The 18287-nt window shown below is 40.7% G+C and overlaps 1 protein-coding gene across 1 annotated transcript in view; it reads right to left on the bottom strand.

Moving 5' to 3' along the window:
• LOC149169833 (uncharacterized) overlaps positions 1-5783 on the bottom strand; it is a 59007-nt gene extending 53224 nt beyond the window's left edge. Inside the window, exon 1 of the mRNA XM_089428823.1 lies at positions 4568-5783. Within this exon, the coding sequence (XP_089284949.1) occupies positions 4568-5458 (891 nt within the window). The 5' untranslated portion in view covers positions 5459-5783. The remainder of the gene's footprint in view (positions 1-4567) is intronic.
• Between the last annotated feature and the right edge of the window lie 12504 nt (positions 5784-18287).

The following is an 18287-nucleotide window of genomic DNA, read 5'->3' as shown; positions in this document are numbered from 1 at the left end:
TTTTTGAAAAACTTTATTCCCTAATTGCTAACTTCCATGATGATGACCATAATGGATGACATGACCATGATGGTTGTTTGTGACTTTGAATCAGTGGAGGGAATAGCAATGACACCTAGACAATGACTTGGAACCATTTGACAATCAAGAGATGTGTCAAATTTTATTTGAAAATATAATAATTTGACCTAAGACTCTATCAACAATAGAAAGAGTAAATTTGATCACTGTAACTATAAGACTCTAACACGATTGCGAGGTCAAAGAGTTGTAGAAGGACTTCAGGAGGTAGGAAATCGAGCTCTGAACATGGCTAGGGTTTACAGCAGGGCCGCCGACACTGTGCAATGCGAGGAGGCGAAGTCAACAACAGAGCCCTGGAACTTGAAGGCCGGAACGCCCGATCTGACTACGCCGTTCTGGATAGGGTATTGCGGAGGACTAGAGCCCAAACCCCCGGCAACAAATCAAGATTTGATTGGAGAATGCTCGGCACATAGGTATTCCTGGTATTCTCATTCACTGACTGAAGTTCGTTTTCAGGGTAAAACCCCTGCCCAGCTTGATACAGGTCATGGCCAGCATGATCTCGAATGCCTCTGTTCAGAACTGCTTTCGACTGTTGGCCTATGTCCAAATCTGCATCCGATGACGCAGACGCGCCTCGATCTACACCATCTGACTGCGATTAAGGGCCAGTATGATACGCTGAGGCTGGAAGCCCGTCAAGATACAGATCCGCCTCTGGTATTGCAACTCCACCCGCACCCTCTGAGCACGATTAACGTTAATCCTGGAACAGAGTGGCCGGAGAGGGCCGCACAAGCAGAGGCCAAACTGTGCATCGAGCCCCCATATACTGGCGGAATAAGAAAGAATGAACCAGACCCGAAATCAGAGAGATCTGGTACCATAGACCAGACAGAACTGGATTATAAACCTGAGAATCAGGGTTTTTTCCACACCAACACAGATCTGATCCAGATCTTTATAAAAACTATTGCAGGTAAACATTCTTGCTTGAGACTAAGTAAGGATTCGCCTATACACGAATTAAAGAAGAGGATCCAGGGGCAACTGGGAATCCCAGCACAATATCAGAACCTTATCTATTCTGGCTACAGTTTACAGGACAGCAATACTCTCCAACACAGCAATATTACCAATGACTCAACCATCATCCTTAATCTCCGACTGTGTGGTGGTAGCAGCGGCTCCAGCTCAAAAAATACCAGCTCATTCCGGGATGCAGTGAAGGGGAAAAAAACGGAACACAAAACAGCACCACCAACAGAACTGCCCAGTCCATACATTGTTGAACAAAGGCCAGAATCACCAACTCTACAAGTTACGGAGCCAGAGGTAAATAATTTATTCACCGATCTATCCAGCACTGCAATTATTTGTAGATTCAATGGTTTCTGGCCTAAAGCAGATGCCCTAAATCAATGGATCTACTCAACATGGTCACCTAACTGTGAAGTTTATCTATGCCCTAAGGGTTATTTCATAGTTAGATTTAACACAGAACAGGAAAGGGACAGCATTATTAACCAGGGCCCTTGGTTCTGGGGCAGCGCTGGTCTATTCACCACCCCCTGGTTCTCAGACTTTGATGCTACATCAATGATAGTCACAAAAATGCCTGTATGGGTGAGGCTGCATGGACTCCCACTTCACTTCTGGCATCACAAAGTATTAATCGCTATAGGGAATTCTCTAGGGAAATTCCTAAAAATGGATGAAGAAAGAGCTATCAGGGGAATCTTCACTTTTGCCAGAATATGCGTAGAAGTGGATCTGAGCGAGGGGCTACCTGACCACATCACGCTGAACTTTAATAACACTCAATGGATACAGCAGCTCGACTACGAAAACACAGCATTCCGATGCAGGACCTGTTTACAAACAGGGCATCTCCAGAATAACTGCCCATTAGCCCGAAAGGACCCCAGGAAAACTAAGAAACAACCAAAAAGGCCCAAAGGCTGGCAGAACACAGACCCAATAGAAGAAGAAGATATAAATGAAGAAATCACAGAGAACCTGAAGGAACCAGCCTCTCAAATGGAACAGAAACAAGCACAAGCAGCGAATCCACCATCCAATCATGCGGGGCCGATCATCACAGATCTGCAACAGGAGCCACAATTGGAAGCAAGCGGCATAAAGAGAACCCACAGCTCAGAGGGCTCGGAATCGGACAAGGAACCACCAGTGAACACTATGGAAAACCAGCTAGCTATCATTACACCCAACGCCGACTCAGGAGGATGGCGACGGGTAGAAAAGAAGAAAGGAAGGAAAGCATAGGCTAGCTGGCATATACAATTTTACTTTTTACTGTTACTCTGTTGTCTCCTGACTTTTCAGGATAGTTTCTCTGCTACCTAGTGTTAATATTTTTTTGTACGCGGCCTGTGATTAACAGGATCAGCCATTTGCATATGCCTTGGGCATCTACAAAATGTAATTTTATCAATTCTTGAATAAAATTACGACTTTTTCCTAGGGGAAAAAAAAAAAGACTCTAACACCAAGCATAAAACCCATGCTTTAATAAATCAATTTATTTAATAATAAAATTTCCTTTTTCTTCCTTTCATAAATATATTTCATTATGACTCAAGTACAATTATGAAGACTGACACTAATTACATTCTTCAACAGTTGCAACCCCAGGTCTGCAAGACATCTCCTGCCACATAAACCTTGGACCTTGTATGTGCCCATGCTTTGAATGTTATCAAATCTGATAAGAAACCACTATTTTTCATCCGAAATGTTTCTGTTGCTTTCCTGCTCTACGCATCTCCTGCAATGTTTCTTCTCTCTGGGCAAAGTTTTTATACTAACAGGAAAAAAAACTACATTATAGAAGCTGTCTATTGCTTGAACTTCTAGAGTGCATTTCTCAAACTTCTTTATGGGTCATGCATTCTAGTTTTCTGCCAATGACTTTCTACATATACAATCAAATCCATCTAGCACAAATGGATTTGCCTTCCACCTTCTTCTTGCCTGCTAACAAAAGCTTGTTATGAAACTCTTTTAAGTTTGTTGTCTGCTTGCAATTTGATCGCATCTACAAATGTACAAATATCACACTGCTCCAATGCAATTTGATTTTATTTTACAGGCTAGTCTGCTCCAAGCAAATCATTTCTACTTCATGGCTTTTTGTATTCAATCTCACTGTCACCATAATAGGCAAATCTCTATCGGGTCTACCCCTGTCATCTATGTATGGTTCACATTCGGTAGGCAAGGTCTTCAAGTCGTTGAGTGAATTTAATCTTTTTAGTTTTTGTTTTAATTTATTATTGATTTTTCCTCATGATAAAAACTTTTGTGCCTTTCATAATTTTATAGCCTGCATTTTAAAATAAAACACTTGGAGTTCAACTTGCCGTTAATATTTCCTTGTGCCTTTGTATGTTGCCTTCTTTCTCACTACACAAGATTTTTGTTTCATAGCCTTGCATGATTTTTAGCATTTTACTCTCGTCTAGGGTCCTTATTCTCCAACTTGAATCCTGATCTCAATCGTAGTCTTCAATTCTGATCCAACATGGTCTCTGACATTACAGACTCTAGACCCGTATTTTCTCTGAGACCATGATAAGCAAAGAAATTAAGCAAAAGAGAATCTTCTGCATAATGAGACAACTATTATAGTGAAGATTACATCATGTACATTTCATTTGATATAACACCAGAACTCCCAATAGTATAGGAGCATGTCTCAATCCCTCATTAACAAAAATACGCTTTACTTACTCCTCCAGAGTCACATTACCTATAAACTAGTCTATAGGCAGCCGAGGTACAAACCTAAGTTAATATTTGTTAGTTTTCAACCATCTCCCGTGACCGAGATGCAAATTGTGAAAATATCGAATTCAAGTGTTGTTTATTTCTTGAAAATGGTCATTATTAAAAAGCCTGCTCTGTCAATCAAAAAGATCACCTTGACCTTAACGTATACTCTAATCCAGAATAAGGCCACCTATCTTGAGGGCAGGTTCTCGACTCAAACAAATTCAGATTCGGAGGCTCCCTCCAAAACCCAAAAGAATCGTAAAAGGCCTGGCAACCCATTGGTAATCAAATCGTTCAGCAAAATAAATTTGCAGACATATGATAGGGCTATGAAATGATCCATTACATTCATACAAAATTAGATCCAATGCTTTTGAAAGAAGACTTATCAAGCAGGGAAAGAAATTCTATAGTCAAACTGATAGGAAACCCCTCAGGTCTAGTGCTTGTGGAGCATCCAATAGAAACGCACAACTGCAGCATCCAATAAAAAGCCACAAACTGGTTAATGATGTGCCCCTTCAAATATAGCGGTGATGATGTCAAAACTTTTCCAAAAATATATCCCCATGTCACTCTTCAGAACAAGAAAGGGAAAGAGAAATCTGAGCGCATTAATCTCCTACCAAGGGACCCAGGTTAGAACCTGCAAACTGAGTTCTTGGTGGAGTTTGACCACGTTTCATATGCAGCATTCATTCAAAAAAAAAGTTAGGTGGTGTGGACTGATAAAAATACAATGTACCTGCAGAGCACCGGGGGAGAAGGGAGAGAATTTCAAAATGCGTTCATAAGTATGACGAGCTTCCTTCATGTCTCCAAGATAATAATGTGCCTGAGCCTTCAGCAATTTCCACTCTATCTCATAGGGTTCCACTAACGTCATTCTGTCAAGGGTTTCCACGGCGCCCTGTATATCGCGCTTCATCATCCTGGTATGCAACAGAATCTTGAGAGAGTTCATATCGTTGGGATGTGTTTTCAGATATTCGACGACCGAAGCTTCCCCTCCATCTCCACCCCCTTCTCCTTCTCCTTCTTCGATTTGTGTGGTTGGAGTGGGAATGGTAAAATCATTTGGCTGGCTAGAAGCACTGTCAGTAGCAGTACTGGCTGGCGGAGCAGGACAACAGCAGGGCGCTCCTCCACAGGCCAATGCAGGCCTGCATAACCTTGAACTGAAGGCATTGAAAATAACGAGAAAACCTGTCAGCAAGAACAGGGTAGCAGCCTCTCGGATCCTTCGTTTTGCTTCCAATGGGGCTGAATCTGACCAGTCCCTGAAAATGGTGGTCACCAACCTGGCTAATTTATTATTGTTAAATCCCAAATACTGATTTGGGTTTTGTTTGGAATGCACTTCTTCTGTAGGCCTTGTGCAACCCCTCCAACTTGGAAAATTGGTTTCAGGGTTCGATCTCGGTGCATCCCTGGCACTACTTCTACACCACCACACCCGCTTCAAAGTCAACGTAGTATGTATTTTGTCTGGTAAAACTTTCAAGTTGACAAGGTGGCTGCCATTAATCCTACCTCCACTTTTTAATGGGCAGCCAGCATGTCTATGTCCAATGGACAATCCATTTGGAATTGGGCGTCCACGCACCTGCAAGCTTCCTATCCACATCCCCTCCATCCAGCTATTAGTAGCTAGCCTTCAGCTTTGCAAACCCAATCCAAATCAGTTATATTTGTGAGGAGGGCCAACAATCTGAAAATATATATAGCTCTGTTTGTATTTTGAGTCAGGTATTATCAATGAGTCTACAATTTTCATTATTTTCCAGCGAACTCGAGTGTATACAGGATAACAACCGACCTTTGAAACACGCACGTCTTCAACTAATCCTACCAAGAAGGAATTGATCCCTTCATGTCACATTCGAGGGGAAAACTAACAACCCCTTTAGAAGGGACCGGCTATCCTTGACAATCACAAGGAAAATCTCAGTCAGCACACAAATGAAAGGCTATAAAGGGAATCAAATGATGTTTGTCATATTCAAAGGTAGATGCCAAAAGAATCAAACCCACGCATAAGTTGGCGTTGACATTAATTGCGTGGCGAACCATCGTGGAGAGGAATGAGAATCTCATCCCTAATAGGAATCGAATTCTGTAGAAAGAACACATGCATTTGCATTGGGGAAAGGGGGTCAATCACGCTTTTACATTGGAGAAAGGCAGGCATTCACGATGACCATCTCAAGAACTGCAAACAGTTGCTAATTCCAGAAAATGAATTATTGAAAACAAGTTTGCATTCAGAAATTTGAAACCGTTTAAAAATCCCAGAAAATGAATTATTGAAAACAAGATTGCATTCAGAAATTTGAAAAATGCGAGGGTTTTGCTTTATGAATCTTTGCAAGGGTTTTGATTTATTGGTTAAGATTCATAGGATTGAATACAAAAGGGTTTACACTACCCCACACATATATATAACCTTTGGGACACATAGATTTAGATAGTCAACGGTTTTGAAATTGTCTTATTAGTGAGTCACCATGTGTTGAGGAGCAGTTATTCTCTTCATTGTCCAACCATCTATATTTTTATAACAATTTCTTGATGCTTTGTCCAAGTCCATTCATCACCTTATTTGTAAGCCAAGCGAAATACATTTCTTCACAACTTTCTTGAATATGAAACTTCTCAAGATCTACTCTTCCTCCGTCAATGATGATGCAATAATCACTTGTGCTTTAAAGACACTAAAGCAACCATTTCAATGCTACCCATTGATCTCTACCTAGATTTGTCATGTACCAATTGACAACACCAATTGCATGTGAAATATTCCATTGCATACTTTAAACATCCTATTGTCATGGCATACGATACATGAGACATATAACCCTTCTCTTTTCTACTTCAACTTTGAAGAAAGCTTAAATTGGCAAGCATAAGGAGTATTTACAGGTTTCACATTCCACGTACTTCTATTGTGATAACCAAAGCTTACGATTTTCATGTCTCTATGTATTTCAATGCCTAATTTTTGTCTTACTTCTCTTAGATCTTTCATATCAAAAGTATTAGCCAAACCTGTTGATCTCAACCATGCTTCTACTTGCAACAAGCACATTGTCCACATATAGCAACAAGATAATCATTTAAATTTTTGAAACACAATGGTTATTCTCACTTCTAGTAATATTTGGCTCACCATGAAAGGCTCAAACTTCTTGTATAATTGCCTAGGACACTGCTTCGAGTCATACAATGACTTCTTGAGCATGCACATAAATATTTTCTTGCAATCTTGAACAACTCCTTTAGGTTGTTCCATGTATCTTTCCTCAGAAGCCACCAGTGTTTTATTTATTTGGGTGTTGACATCCAACTTGTAAAGGTTCCCAATCTATGTAGCCTTCATGGCCACTAGGATGTCCTTTGAAACTTCCAGTGCTCCACCTTGATCTGTAAACCCTTAACCTCCAGAACCTAAAACTCTAAAAGAAATTAAATTCTTGTTAGTTCAAGTACATGTCTTACCTCTATCAACGTCCTTATAATGCCATCAAACATTTTAATCATAGTGCTCTAAACCCAAACAATCTTACAAGACATATTGTTCCCCATAAGAATAGTACCATTGTTAACAACTTGATAAGAGGCAAACCAAATCACATGTGGATAGATGTGGTGTGAAGCACCATAATCTAGTAACTATTCTTCATGATGTTGGAAGTCATGATAGATATATAAAACTTCATCAACTATACTTGAAACTAACTAAATAGGAGAAGCCTTTGTCTTGGAGTCTTCCTTCGATTCCTATCTTTTCCAACAATCTTTCTTGAGATGCCCTATTTTACCACAGTACTAACATTTTAACTTACCCTTCTTGCCATTTACTTCTCTCTCTTTCTAGTATCGACCTCCAGGCACCATTGCTTCTAGTGTGGAGGTTTCTATACTATATTTTCTCTGCCCCTTATCAGAAAATAATGCTCCCACAACTAGAATCATAGTTAAGAGAGTCAATTATGCTAAAGCTAATGGAAGTGACTATATGATCCTGAGATTTAGGGAACACAATAATGTCACTATGTTATCTTCCTTGTTGATCTTTACATCCATAACTCGCATATAAGGGTATTAAATACATTCAAATAATTGGCAATTTTCATACCTTCTTTCATTTGTAGATTGTATAGTTGCCTCTTCAAGTAGATTTGCTTTGTCAAGGATTTCATCATGTAGAGGCTATCCATTATGCTCCAAGGACTTGAACTTGTCTCCTTTCCAGTAATATAGAAAAGGACTTCATCTACTAAACACAGACGAATGGCACTAAGAGCTCTTACATCCAAATCTTCCTAGTCTACGTCATATATACTTGTTGATTACTTTCCCTTTCCATCGAAGGTTTTGTGTAATCCTTGTTGCACCAACAAATTGTGCATATTGAGCTTCCATAATTGGAAGTTATTCTTCCCATTGAATTTCTCCACCTCAAACTTTATATTCATTATCTTCACCATACATAGGCTCCCTCTAAATATGTGAAATATATATATATATACCTCTCAGAATAGACTATGTGGCCTCCAAATCTCAGCTTAAATTATTTTTTAAACTTCATTAGATCAAAACTCAACACCTAAAAAAACCAAAAGTCTAACAATCTATGTTCACCCCCTCGTGCCTCCATATCCTCGCACTCTTCTTGCCTCCTCATGGGACCTCTTCAACTCCATGTTTGTGAAAACTCACATAGCTACAAGTGGTTATGTTACAGCCTATCCCACTTGACAACTTCCCGTCTAAAATCTCTATTTAAAAAAATTAGGATATGATTATGTGTCAACAAAATTCAGACACAACTCTACTCCTCTACGTGAGCCTTCTCCTCACAACCTTCATGACCTTTACGTGGTTCCACTCAACATATAGGGTCATGGTTCTCCTCGCCCTCAATACAATGCTCCACTTCCAACAAAAAATTATGTTAGTTAAAAGCTCTAATACCATTTGTTGAGCCAAAGCCTGCAAACAATTGTTGAAAATTAGCTTAAGATTCATGGGATTTAATACACAACCCCCCCCCCCCCCCCCACCCCCCTCCACACACACACACATATATATATAATCTGTTGTTATTGATTCAATAGACTCCAAATGGCCAAGGGTTTTGAAATTGTCCCACCAATTCAAGAAGGTGAACCACCATGCACTAAGGAGTTGTTATTGTTGCCACTGTCCAACAGAAGAAATAACCATGTTAAATGGTCAAATGATACATATATTCAAGAGAGAAGATATAAGGCCATTCATAATGATTTAAAGTAATGATGTTGTTTATGATAAAATAATACATGTATCAAAGAGATAAAAGACATATATTTACCCAATTGAAAGAGTAGTAATATTTTTGTGGTAAAATAAGACATGTATTAAAAAAACAAAGGCCTTCTATAAGGTTTTCGCTCGACTAGGGTGCGTGCACACGCATGACAATTGAAGACTTGATTCACATAATGAATTAGCACAAGGTGTGCATGGTTTAATTCGATAGAACATGGGACAAAGTGGTGACCCATCTCATATAGACACAAGTTAGAGCACTTTGGGCGCATGCCATGGAAATTTCATGCAAAAGGGGCTTGTGGCCTTGCTTGTGCCAAAAACTAAACAACTCGCACAAGTTGTTATGGGAGAAAATCAAATGGCATAAGAGTTCGACATGTGCGCATAAGGAACACTCTAACTTGGTTCACACAACAAGAGGAAGGGTTGAATGGAGCTAAGACGTGTTGGATGAACTCAACACTTTGTGCTTGGGAAAGTTGTTTTATCTCAAGCAAGACAACAACCAAGGGATCAACTTAACTCATTAATGTGATGAAATGGTGGTGGTACATGTTGGCTTAATCATTGCACCAAGATTCGTGACGCTGCAAATGACAAGGTAATTGCATATATAAACAATGTGATTGGACAAACTACATAATAAATGAAGGCAAGCAAGAGCTCATAAAGAGATCCGAATTTAAACAAGAACTTCAATTTAAAAATATAACCATAAATACAAAGATGCAATAGAAATAACACTTCATTTCATTAATATCAAATACTGAAATATGCTTACAAACATAATGGAAATAAGACTATCTTAGACGATGCTAGCTTATCTTTGAGAAGAGATGTGGTGGCTACATGCCTCTGAACTATGTTACAATGAGGCTCCAAGGCCTATTTATTACTGGGAAACAATGGAAAACCCTAAACATTTAGAAACCTAACGCGAGGAGATGAAGCACCAAAACTGTGGGCCCCATTTGGGTAAATTGGTACATCAATTTCCCAGGGTCGTAACTTTGGCATATGATCTCCATTTAGCTATCATAATACCTCGTTTCAAAGAACTCAAAGAGTGGGACGAAAAGAAATAGCCCCTTTTTTTGGATCTTTTTTGGTTGCTCCGTTTTCTCTAAAAATGTCGTTAATAGCCTCACAACGGCTTCGGAAGTTTAGGACCCGAAAAAATGCCAAAAATAGTAAATTGTGCTACAATTAAGGAAACTAAAAAACTGAAAGAGACAGTGTTGGGGGTCCAAGTGGAATAGGAGGGTGACCACCAATATCCACCTAGATCAGTCCTCCCCCCTAGGAAGCAATGGTCCCCATTGCGTTGTGTGCCTCCATGAGATGGAGAAACTTCTGTTGAACTTGGTCCCTGGTGAGCCATTTGCCTTGGTGCAATTGTTGGCCAACTTTGACAACTCAATACAGTTGGATCTTTTGTTGGCAAGTGCTCTTGACCTATGTGTCCATAATCCGATCAATGGTGGCTTGTTCAATGCAGTATGGGTTTAATTTTGTTGGTGTGAGTTGTTCTGCAATGTCTTATGTGTCCAGCAATGGTGGGAAGTATGGTCAAAGGCGGTCCACATTGAACACTGGGTGTAGGCCAAGGAATGTGGGAATGCTAAGCTCAAAGGCATTTCCTCCCACAACCTTGGTAATGATGTAAGGAACATATCGGAGTGGTCTAAGCTTCCGATGGGCTTTGGTAAGGCGTTCTTTCTACAAATGCAACTAGACTTTGTTGCCCACCTGAAACTTGTGTGGCACCCAATGTTGATCATGTTGCTGCTTGTACTTGGCATTTGACTTCTCTAGGATGTCGTGAACCTACTGGCGGATGTGTTGGATGCGTTCAATAAATTTGGTCGCTTTATCAGCCTCAGACAATACATGTGTGGATTATGTCTGCGTAGTCACATGAGGCATGACAACATCAATCAGACACAACAGTTGAAATCCTAGACCCACTTGAAAGGGACTGTGACCAGTCGAGCTATGGAGAGCTCTATTATAACTGTGTTGCACATATGGAAGACTCTCATCCCAGGTTCGAGGATGCTTGGAGTTGTACATGCGGAGTATGTGCACTATCATCCTATTAATTGTTGATTTCTGGTAGCATTGACTGTGCTCTAATTCTCAAATTTTGCAGGGAGGATTGGGCACATGTATTCTAAAGAACCCAGAAAGCGTTTTGGGAAATTCCACCCGGAGATAATTTTATTAAAATAATTAATTATTTTAATGGGTCTCTAAGTCTAAACTTAGGAAATTAAAATAATTAATGGGTATTAATCTAACTGTGTGTGTAACTTCTAGAAGAAGACAAAGATTAAGCAAAAATGATCTTAGCCATTGATTAGCTTCTAATATGGGTCGTTGAATGGCAACAAGGAGATTATTTAAGGAGGCTTGAGGGTCATTTGGAAGACACTGAGAGAGTTCAAAAGATCGAATTTCTGGAACAAAGCAGTCGCTGGAGAGAAATTCGAAGTGAGCTTTTGCAGTGCAGGGCAAGGATAGTATCTAAAGGGAAATCTTTCTTGGTCGGAGAATACTCAGCAGAGAAGACAGAGGGATATCCAGCAGTGGCAGCGCAGAGCCATAGAGGTTGACACAAAGCTACGCAGGCCCATACAAAGGCAATGTAGGTTGACGCAGAGGTAGCACAGAAGCCGAAAGGAAGTCCAAAAATTTGCTAGGGAGATCTATTTCTAAACTGGAAGTTAGGGTGTGAGACCAAGAGGCAGAAATCAAAGTTCCTAGGTAGCAAATTGATCAGTTGGAGGAGTGACATTGTTCCTAGAAGGATTGACGTTGGGTTGACGCTGACACTATGCAGAGGCAACCAGAGGTAGCCAAGGGCAGTCATTCAGGATCTGGATTAGCCAGTATTTCCTGTGATAGTGTTAGGTAATCTCACAGATCTCTCTATCAGTGATATTCTTTGTAACTGGATTGTCGGGAAGGCATCCAGAAGTTGTATTCAAATTTACTATTGCATAATAATAAAACCCTCAGATCTGTTGCACCGATTTTCTTGCATTAGGTTTTTTGGGGACATTTGTCCAAAAATAACGGTGTCACTCTGTTGTATTTTCTTTCTTGCTTAGTTTCTTGTTTCCACATTATATTTAATTAAGTGAAGGCTACAGTGTACGTATTTCGATATATGTCGTAGGAACTGTAAGTAATTTGTTTAAAGGAATTTAACAAATTAGAGAAATATCATCAGTTGTTGCATTATGGATTCTGGGTTTAGGGATTTTCACATGGTATCAGAGCTGCAGGTGAAACAAGAGGAGCAGTGCTAGAGAACCCAACGCTGAGCAGGGAAGGAGGTCGAATAACTATAGGAGATAGTAGTTCGAATCCCCATAGGGATTGCACAGTGCAAGCCGGGAGGGCTGAATTTTCAAGGAAAATATCTCTTTGAGTGAGTCGACAAAGAGGAAGGGCTTCCAGATCAAAATTTTGTCGTGCCAAAGGGAGCAGTGCAGAGCCTTAGTGTGAGGAAAGAGCAAGTGGGACGCAGTTTTTCTGCAAGTAGTTTTGCTGGGTAGAAAATCGCCAAAAGAGAGAGGAGAAGCACAGTGAGGGAATTTTTCCTCAATAGACTTCTGCCAAGAAGTTTGTTTTCTTATTGCTTGAGCAACAACAGTAAGAAACAAAGAGGAGAAATTTTACATTTTCGTGGTAGAGATGGTAGCCAGTGGACTGAGAGATCAAGATAGGTTAGATGGGGCATCCAACTATGTGATCTAGAAGGCAAGGATGTCGTGCCTTCTAGATGAGCATTTTCTCAAGGTCTATGTCGACAGCATGGTGGCTGAGCCTGTGGATCCAGATCAACAGAAGAAGTACAAGGGAGAAATAGCAAAGGCCAAGAGGATGATCCTTCATGGAGTAAAGGATCACGTGGTATGCCACATCGCTAGCAGAGGGACTACTAAGGATATGTGGGATGCCTTGGAAATGTTATATCAAGAATCTTCCAAGCAACGAAAGATGTACTCAGAGCAGAAACTGAGATTTTCATAGATGCAGAAGGGGGAGCTCATTGATCCGTTCCTCACAAAGCTTCAAGACACCTAGGACAGTTAGCAGTTGTGGGGCCTACACCTCAAGGTTCCAAGATGGTGAGACTGGCCCTGAACTCAGTCTCAGAAGAGTGGCAAGTCTTTGTCCAACGCATCTTGGCCAAGGCAACTTTGTCAGATTGGGATAGTATGTGGGCATCTCTCAAGAAGGAAGAGTTGAGGAGAGATCTAGTCAAGTGTAAGCTTGACGGAAGCAGCAACAGTGGGTCGAATCCCAAGGATGAGGAAGAGAATGCAACCCTTGCATCCAAGGGGCAACAGGAGTAGCAGAGGCAGATGAAGGACGTCTCGAAGATCAAATGCTTCAGGTGTGGTGAAATGGGTCACTATGCAACACAGTGTCCTCTCAGGAAGAAGGACAAGGATGAGAAGCATGATTTGAAGGCTACACTCGCAAAGATCGAGGAGGAGGAGTTTTCCATTACAACCAAGATACCTCTAGGAGGGAGGTGGGATGATTTGGAGTTGTAGTTCGAAAGAGGTACAGATGGGCATGATCCTTGATGAGCCCACCTCTCGGATCAATTCTTTGTTACGCGAGCCCAAATCAGAAGTAGCACGATTGACCAGTGTCAGTTGGTGCAGAGGAGTGTTGGAGCGAAAGATGCAGTGGCTAGAACACCAAGTGTGAACAACGTAGTGCAGAGTTGTAGCAGTGCAGGGAGGCACAATGCAGTAGTAGAAACATCGCAGTGGCTTCAAAGGGATAACGTGAGACTAGCAGCAGTCAAATATTTAGCATCGAGATGCATCTATGCTGAACACTTGTTTAGTAATTTGGGATGTTTTTCGTTGTTGATGCAGTAGCAGCAACAATTTGCAGTGCAGGGGTGATTGGCAGTGGCAGTGCTAGCAGCAACACGGATGCATAATTTCAGAGGGAGTTGTAGTACGGATGTAGTGTTGACAGTGGCAGAAAGGATGTAGAAAGACATAAGTCTAACTAGATGAAATCAACATAATATGTCCTCATATGAGGTATGAGGTAGTTGACTACAATTGAAGAACTCTAAGGGATCTTGGGAATGAAATATGTAAGGATGGAAGAGATCGTGAAGTATGCAACCTTGATGAAGGCAACCAACATCCAGAAGATCAGGAAGAATTGACTAGGAAATCTCCCGGAATGATGTGAATAATTTGATGGAAGTCTGAAAAATAAAGACCCTTGACAACAGATATCGTTGGGAGATCTGTCAACATATATGCAGGATGTTGATACCCACAAAGAAGATGTCACTGGAAGAAGGCCATCACCAAGAGGTAATATGTAATTTGTTTTTGGTGTCTGACCTCTTGGAAATGTCTGGGTATGTGTGCAGGATCAAGGAAAGAAGAGTTGTGAAGGGTGTCACTATTATGTACCTTGTGATCCAAAGAAATCACTGTTGAAGAAAAGTGAAGACAAGTGAGCTTATGAAGGAAGCCCCAGATGTAAATCCAAGGAGGATACTTTCTGGGAAAGAAAGGAATGACATGACAAAGGAAAGTGATGGATGGATAAACCCTACATAGGAAGAAATTGATGACTTCAAAGTCTTGAATCATCAGTCAACTAGAAGACCCTATAAAGCACTAATGATAGAGTCCCTGGGTAAGAGGGAGCTCTGGAAAGTTCCTATGAGCAAAGGAACTCGAGCAAGTTTCTGAGTAAATAGAAACTTGGAACTCGTCCCTGATTAAGAGGGAGAGTTAGACACAAAATTATTGTCTTCAGTTTGGAAGAAAGAATGGAGGATTGTGTAATCATATGGCATCCGATACTCTTTGAGAATGTGGCAGGGCATCCAAGACAAGAGTGGGCAAGAGGACCGATATTCTTTAGGGCTGGGAACCCAAGATGAGAATAGTCCTAGTAGGGCATAGTAGGAGAACACATGGATGGGTATGACCCTAAGAGAGACGATGATGGTGCGTGTCTATCAGTCATTGGTCTCGCCAACATTGTGTGCTCTGATCTAAGTGAGGGATAGAGCTGTTAGTCAAGGCCTTGCTAAATAGAAACAATGTTGGTTGAAATGATGCTATAACAGATGGATTGCAAATCCCATTCTTCTTATGAGAAATTCTTCAGATTGAGAATGACCAAGTACCAGTATGAATACCTCCCTAGTTAAGAGGGAGTTTTGAAGAAAGTGTAACTAGTTTCGGTCTTCATAATGACATGATATTTGTATTTGATGTAATAAAAGGAAACAAATTATTTTTGTGATCTTGCTACATGGGTTTCATGAGAAATAAGTATCACTAGGTAAAAGACTTCTTCTTGATGTCTTTTAGGATTTATTTTATATGTCAAAAAGTCATGTCATGTGTATAAAAAATCTTCATGAGTTTATGTAAATATGTACAAGTCTTCAAGTTGTCTAACAACCCTCCAAGACCAAGATCAATGCCTTAAGATCAACCTATCAAAATCTGCAAGTAAAACTTCAAGGAAATCTAAATTTCATCTCCAAAATTAATTAAATATATAATGATATGTTATGTCGGCTTGAAACAAGAGTCACGTTGGTTCATAAGGTAATGTCGGCTCATATATGGAACCCTCACCACTATAAATATCCATGAAGGGTCAACGCAATAATGGAAAGTGAGTAGCCGCAGTAAGGAGATGTAGTGAGGAGCCGTAGCAAAGGGTTTGACTGCACCTCGTTTGGGCTTTAGGTGCAGTCATAAACTCAGATGTCTAAGAAGAAAGAAGATCTCACATTTTCTGAGATGATAAGTATAGGGTGCAGGAAGGAGTGCTTCATGTAGGAAGGAGGGCTTCGTATTGAGTGCAGGCAGCATGATCACATGCCACTGCAGTGTAGAAATTTCCCACTGTAGATCAACAGATTATGAAATATACTAAAGCAAAACACAAGATCTACTTCTACAATAACTTTGCAGAAGCTTAATCGAATATGAACAAGATCAATGAGAACACATATAATTGAGAATGAGAAATCAATCACACATAACACAGAAGAAATAACCCGGGGAAAGCCTCAGCCTAAAACCCCAATCTCTGTATTATCATATATTATATGTTCAAGTTACAAAAAGAATCAACTCTCAACCTATCCTGCTCTCTCTGCAATCAAACAATACTGCTCATAGATAGAAAGGGTCTCACAACCTTCTCCTCTACCCTCCAAGCCTCCTATTTCCTTGTGCAATTTTTCCTGGGGTCCAGTGCTTCCACTTGTGTGAATTCCCACCTCACACTGCTCACTTGGCTCAAAAATAACTGCACAAACCTGAATAATTCCTTCTGCATGGATGAGTTTCTTATATAGGAAAAATCCTCCAACTGATAGTACATTGTCCCTTCCTTTGATCTCAACTAGGTCTCTGACTGAACTGACATGCATGAGTTATTTATGATAGAATATTTAGTTATCTCCAGAGCAGCAGTTACATGCATGCAAGCATTAACTAACTGAACTCACAATTAATTCAACAAACTGGTTGAATTAATCTAACTAGACTTGACTCAGTTAACTGAGCCAACTAATTACAACTCAATATTACAACTCAACCTTATCTCTGTAACTGATGGATAAATTCCTCAATTAATGGAGAAACTGTTGCATGTCCCCACATAGACTTCATGTTTGATTTTCTACAACTAATTAACTCAAGATGAATTAATTAATTATTTTACAAACAGCTGCTAAGATCAAATTCGAATTTTATTTCTCAATTTTAGTTCAGGGACTAACTAAAATTGGAGTCTATCCCAAAATACTATTTATAGCAATGCTATTTTTAGCACTTCCATTTTTCATTCCTTGTTGCTATGTCCAACACTGGTACCCGAACTGCTATTTATAGCAGTGTTATTTTTAGCATTTCTTGTTGCCATTTTCAACACTCCCTCTCAACAAGAAATGCATTCAACTTGAACTTGATCCTAAACCTTTGGAATGTTCTGCATGCAACACTTCTCCCTAGTGTTGTTGCTCCAACAACTTTAGAAACAAAAAAATCTCCCAACTGACCTCCTTGTTGGGCTAGAAACACCCTTTGATGCTGAAGCTCCCTTTGCTGCTGACAAGTGCTCCCTCTGTGACCTCTGAGCTGCTGCAACACTCTATGCATCTCACACCGTTGCACACCTCTCTGTGTCATCCTACACTGGTGCAACACTCTTATGCCTTTCGCATTGTTGCAACCTGCTAGCTCTGCACTATCTTGGGATTCCTGCACTGTAGCTCTCTCTGCCGCTCCATCCGCATCTGCCTCTACCCACTCAGCCAATCCTGCTACTCCTCATCGAGGCTCCCGTAGCTAGGTCTAATAAAAGAGGTTGGGTACCTCAATGATCCTACCCCTATTCCAACCTTCTTTTGACTGTCACTCCACATCGCCCCACCTCCGACCTAGAGGTATGGATGCATGTGATCCCTCTGCCCAATTGACTCGAAATTTCCCCCTACTGGAGGTCTCTGCATGAGTGGATGCCTCCACTCTGTCTCCTCTCGGCTTCCCCAGTTGTGGCTGCTCCACAACCTCGTGAAGTTGCTTCACCAATCATGGCTCCTCCACAATCGTCTGAGACTTCTCCTGTGGCTGCATGTTGAGAGGTAATGTACTCTCCCTCTCAACCACCAAGTCTCTAACAGTTGCCTTGCTCCTCAAGGCTTTGTATGCATCTTGAACCTCAAGATCATACAGGTTCTTGATTTGTGAACCGATCTGCTTCACCTGTCTCGTGGTGATGTGTCGAAGGAAAACCTTTCCCTTACTGAAGACTACATCATAGCCTTTGTCTTCCAGCATTGCGATCGACACCAAATTTTTCCTCAGTCTTGGTACATACCTGACATCGGTCAAGGTAATGCAAGCTCCATGCTCCCTTTGAAAAACAATCGTGCCTACACCTGAGACACTATACTTTTCATCATTACCCATCGCTATGAGTATCTGAAGATCTTTCTCCTCTAAGGCACTGAACAAACTCTTGTCGCCGGTCATGTGGAAAGAAGATCCACTGTCAAGAAACCAACCACATCCCGCCATGGATGAAGCCATGCATACGAAGAGGGTGAAATCCAACTC

This window comes from Pinus tabuliformis, chromosome 4_2 (assembly GCF_031772625.1).
Source record: "Pinus tabuliformis cultivar Carrire ecotype Pingquan chromosome 4_2, CPIR1, whole genome shotgun sequence".
NCBI classification, from domain to species: Eukaryota; Viridiplantae; Streptophyta; class Pinopsida; order Pinales; family Pinaceae; genus Pinus; species Pinus tabuliformis.
The sequence above is the reverse complement of the archived record's forward strand: the minus strand, read 5'-3'. Positions and strand labels throughout refer to the sequence as shown.